At 47.7% G+C, this 4774-nt stretch overlaps 1 protein-coding gene across 1 annotated transcript; it reads right to left on the bottom strand.

Moving 5' to 3' along the window:
* Nucleotides 1-1518: 1518 nt before the first annotated feature.
* Nucleotides 1519-3717, bottom strand: LOC101561467 (testis-expressed protein 13A). The gene is made up of 4 exons (XM_004642632.2): nucleotides 3679-3717; nucleotides 2979-3471; nucleotides 2760-2880; nucleotides 1519-2645 (listed from the first exon to the last, which is right to left on the bottom strand). Exons 2-4 carry the CDS (start codon nucleotides 3435-3437, stop codon nucleotides 1519-1521), a joined length of 1707 nt encoding a protein of 568 aa, XP_004642689.1. The 5' UTR covers nucleotides 3438-3471; nucleotides 3679-3717.
* Between the last annotated feature and the right edge of the window lie 1057 nt (nucleotides 3718-4774).

Below are 4774 nucleotides of genomic sequence, written 5' to 3'. Positions count from 1 at the left end.
TTGAAAGATTACAGATCAGGGCTGAAGCACTGGACCCCAAAACATTAGATACTATCTCAATTGTGTAATGCAGATTACTCTCTGCATATCCTTCTCTGCATACAGGCCTCCTACCTAGCCCAGCTCACAGTGCTCACCTACTTCCTGCCATTCTCATTCATTCATCCTCAAGCCACTCCTTCATGACAGAATAAAACCCAGGTTTGGCCTTGGGTCAAGGCCTTCATTCAGGATAGCCATCACCATGGCTGGACTTGGGACCCCTTGACTCCCCATGACTACAAACATGCTGTAGTGTCTTTATTCTTGCTGTGGGTTGCACTGTAATTAGTAAATTGGAATTAACTTGGTGGGATTCCAATAACTTATCCATGGGATTACAAATATAAACTTCTTGGACTGAGAGGAGGACCAGGAAGGGCTCTCCATAGGATTCCCTTAGGGTGACAAATCTCTGCATGTTAATTTGAGTTAAGCATAAACAAACTTGAAGTTAACATCATACCTATAACCATGAGCCTGTTTTGTTTTGTTGTTTTGTTCTCTAACTCTGACATGAGGCTCCTATACAGTTCATCCTTCGGGAATCTTGGGGTACAGGAATCCCTGCTACTTGCTAAACCCTGATGTGACTTCCCAGCCAATTCCAACTCTCTTTGATGGTTTGTTGTTTGAGATTGCACTTCTCTTGCCAGTTTCTAGCTTGGAAATGATCTGGTTACTCACCATAGGAACACACTCAAATTAGCATAAGAAAAGGGAGACCCGAAGAAAGTGGATGTTCACAGAGCAGAACTGCAGAAAAGGAAATGTAGTTGAGTAACTGCCACTCTCCACAACTCTCTGGAGCTACTGTATTAACTCCTCTGTACTTTTTAATGCCTTTTTATTCCCTAGACCTTACTCTGTACTGGTATCCCCTAAAAGACACCCTCTGTAAAGTGCCTGATATTGCTCCTCCACAGCTAGATGTAGGCCTCAGTGTTTGTGCCTGACCCCAGCCCGAATTCAAAGCAACCCACTATTCCACTGCCTGACTCCATTCGAGTATGGAGTGTGCCTCTTTTCATGTTCTCTAGCCCGAGAATCTGTGTGGCTCAAGATGGGTCAAATGTCCACTCCTGCTCCCATCATCTAAGGCTTGAATGTGGTGGTAGGGTGGTAGGAGGGCTTATAAAAGTAGCTCATAGGTCTACCAGACAGGAAGATGGGGAGACACCCATGCGTGCACGTACACACACACACACACACACACACACACACACACACACACATGCACGTGCACATACACGCACACATAAGGAAGCTGCATCAGTTCTGGGGTGTTGTGTGGAATGCAAAAGGGATCATCATCAAAGCATGTCTCTCCCCACCGACTACACCCTCTCCAATGCCCACCCACCTTGTTCACTTCCCTGGCCCCATATACTCCCCTTACCCCCATACTCCATGCAGGCCACCCACCTCTGAAAATAAATTTCCTAATCAAGTGTGTTGCATTGCAAGTTGCTAATTTTACTAAGGGTTTTGCAGCCAGATTGCCCTCCCACAGCGGAAGCAATTTTCCCTACGTGAAAAATTCACAGCCTTACACCAAGGACAGTCCCAATCCCCAGGCTTTCGAAACACTGGATGTTTTCTCTGCTGATGGAGTTCCAGGTCTCTCTTCATTTTGTGGTGTTCCTCAGAGTCTGCTTCTGGAGCCCACACAGTAGACCAGAAGCTAACATCAGAGCCTGAGTAGTCAGGGGGCATCTGAGGTTCAATAGGTGCTGAACTCAGGGCTGTTAGTGGGGATAGGGTAGATGCAACAGGGAAACAGGAAAAAGGGCTTGAGTAGTTGTATGAGAAAGAGGCAGGGAGCTGGACAGGAAGGGGTTCTGGTGAGGATGTGGATGTGGCCTTCAGGGCCCCAGAGAGATAAAGTGTGGCTGTTTCTACAGGACTAATGTCACTTTCTCTTTCTGGGCCAGATGGACTAAGATCACCTTCTCTGTCTAGGCCAGAGGGACTAAGATCACCTTCTCTGTCTGGGCCAGAGGGACTAAGATCACCCTCTCTGTCTGGGCCAGATGGACTAAGATCACCCTCTCTGTCTAGGCCAGAGGGACTAAGATCACCCTCTCTGTCTGGGCCAGAAGGACTAAGATCACCCTCTCTGTCTGGGCCAGATGGACTAAGATCACCCTCTCTGTCTGGGCCAGATGGACTAAGGTCACCCTCTCTGTCTGGGCCAGAGGGACTAAGGTCACCCTTGCTGTCTGGGCCAGATGGACTAAGATCACCCTCGCTGTCTGGGCCAGATGGACTAAGATCACTCTCACTGTCTGGGCCAGACAGACTAATATCACCCTCTCTTTCTGGGTAAGGGGGACTAAGATCACCCTCCCTGTCTGGGCCAGACAGACTAAGATCACCCTCTCTGTCTGGGCCAGAGGGACTAAGATTACCCTCTCTGTCTGGGCCAGAGGGAAAAATATCACCCTGTCTGTCTGGGCTAGAGGGACTAAGGTCACCCTCTCTGTCTGGGCCAGATGGACTAAGATCACCCTCTCTGTCTGGGCCAGAGGTGTAATTTTGCTGATGGACAACTGTGAGAAGACGCAGGAAGCTTTCACTTAGCTCTTCTGTGGCTGCCTCTGGAGCTGTGTTGATCACATCCATCTCTTCTTCTTCTTCTTCTTCTTCTTCTTCTTCTTCTTCTTCTTCTTCTTCTTCTTCTTCTTCTTCTTCTTCTTCTTCTTCTCCTCTTTCTTCACCTATGGCATTAGCTTCAGTCTCTGCCACCTCTTGCTTCTCACCTGTTCCAAGTATCTCCACCTCTTGGACAGCAGCCAGGTCTGGATCCTCCACACCTGGCCCTGGGAGAGCCCTCAGCTCCTGAAGAGAAGTAGACAAGGCTGAGACATGGCCTGGGGATGGGGGCCTGGTGGGGGTACAGGTGTAGGGCTGGAATAAGGGCCATGAGGTTATCTTACCGCCTCCATAAGCTTCCATCTCAGCAGGTCCCTCTCTTTCTGCACCTGGGCCAGTTTGGCATGGGCCAGCTGGAGCTGGAAGGCAGTCTCCTTGCGCTCCACCTCCTGCTGCTCTTTGAGCTGCTTCACATCCAAGGCTAATGCATGAGTGGCTGACTTGTGCAGTTTGGCAAAGTCATGCAACCATTGCACCTTACGTCCCTGTAAATGCCCCCGCCTGAGAGCTGAGCGCAGGCCCAGGACCAGGCTGCCCCAAGTACAGGCCTCTTGAGCATCACTGGACATTTCGCTGTCTTCCAGAATGGTTTTGATCTTGTCCTCTACCTCCTCCCAGGACATGGACAGATTTTCAAGGTAGAACTCAGGGCCTTTTGCGTGCATGGACATCTTCTCATTGATGAAGTCTACCACTGTGCCATGCCGGAACCCAGTGCGGGTGTCCTCGGGTTTCAAGGCCATGATGGTTAAAAGGGCCTTAGTGGCTTTGCTGGCCCTGTTGGGTAGATCAATCCATTGTCCCTTTCCTCCCTCTCAGGCCCTCCTCTTCCCCCACAGCCTCCTCCTACCCCTGCTCTCCCCAAACTAGACCCCCAGAATGACTCTCTAGCCAGGCTTTCCCCCATTTTAAGACACTTCCCAAGGAGACCTCAACTCTCTAGCCAGGGCCCAGAAGAGGTATAGGCTGACCACCCCTGCCTACCAGGGCCAGGGACAGGAGGGTCTTTCCTCTTCTCAGGTTACTAAGGAAAAGGAGTTGTGAGGACAAACGTGTAGATTTCTACTCTGGGAATGTTCCAACTTCCAGAGAGTACAGGGGTGGAAAGGAGTAGGAGAGGACAGTCCTTCTCACTTCTGGGACATAAAGGAAACCACTACCTAAGTGAAAACTATGGAAAGTGGGAAGAAATGTGAGTGGTCAGAAAAGACTCACAACCAAGAAAATGAAGCTCTTGTAAACAAGTAAATAAATTCCACTCCCACTGTAATGGTTTGTTCCATGCCCTGAGCTCTTCTATAGTTAGAATTGGAAAGAGTTCTAGAACAGGAAGCAGTTCCAACATTTTTAGTAATCTCAATAGTCCCTAAATGAAGAGGGTCTGGCCTGTATTTCCCATTGTCCCCTTGTTTGGGCACTGTGGTCAACCTAAAGGGTTATAAATTATCATTTCCATTCCCAAAATATGCTTGAATTTGTTCACTTCCTCCCTCCCATCCTCATTTGCTCCTCATTTCTTCTATCACTGTAGCTCTCTGCTATCAAGTCATTCTCTTGCTCCCCCTGTCATCAGAGGAATCTTATTACATCTCTTAAAACCTTCAATGACTTTGTAAGGCCTGTAGGATAAACTACAGACCCTAGGTTGAGTCTTGTTTAGCCACTTGTTGCACAACAATGTAATGTAATGGAATTTTAGTTTCTATGTGCAGAGCTGTGATGAGGACCAAATGACAAAAGTGTGTGTAAAATTGAAGCAGTAATGTTTCTTTCTGGTATAATTTTTGAAAAATACACAAATTATATGCCCAAGTACTTGCATGTGCTTTGATAATCTTTGAGAATAACAATGAAAGGGAATATATAATCCATACTAAGCAGTATTTATCTCTGGGAGGTGAGATTGAATGACACATTAGAAAAAGGGACTTTCTGTTAGGTTTTGTTGTTTTTTTAGTTTTGTCTTTATTACTACATGTGTTATGGTTTGTGTACAGTTGCCCCCCAAAGCCTCATGTAGTCTTGGGGTGGTTTCTGGAGTTTGTGATTGGTTACTGTGGGTGTGGTTGCTGCACCTGCC

This window comes from Octodon degus, unplaced genomic scaffold (genome assembly GCF_000260255.1).
Source record: "Octodon degus isolate 3935 unplaced genomic scaffold, OctDeg1.0 scaffold00157, whole genome shotgun sequence".
Taxonomy (NCBI): Eukaryota; Metazoa; Chordata; class Mammalia; order Rodentia; family Octodontidae; genus Octodon; species Octodon degus.
Note: the sequence above shows the minus strand (reverse complement) of the source record. Positions and strands in the feature narration are given on the sequence as shown.

Bases quoted from the DNA above. Each gene is read 5' to 3' on its own strand.
- LOC101561467 (XM_004642632.2), bottom strand. From the start codon at position 3,437: ATGGCCTTGAAACCCGAGGACACCCGCACTGGGTTCCGGCATGGCACA. The intron at 2,881-2,978 runs GTAAGATAACCT...ACTTCTCTTCAG, and splicing joins GATGGAAGCTTATGGAGGCG to GAGCTGAGGGCTCTCCCAGG. The intron at 2,646-2,759 runs GTGAAGAAAGAG...TGATCAACACAG, and splicing joins GACTGAAGCTAATGCCATAG to CTCCAGAGGCAGCCACAGAA.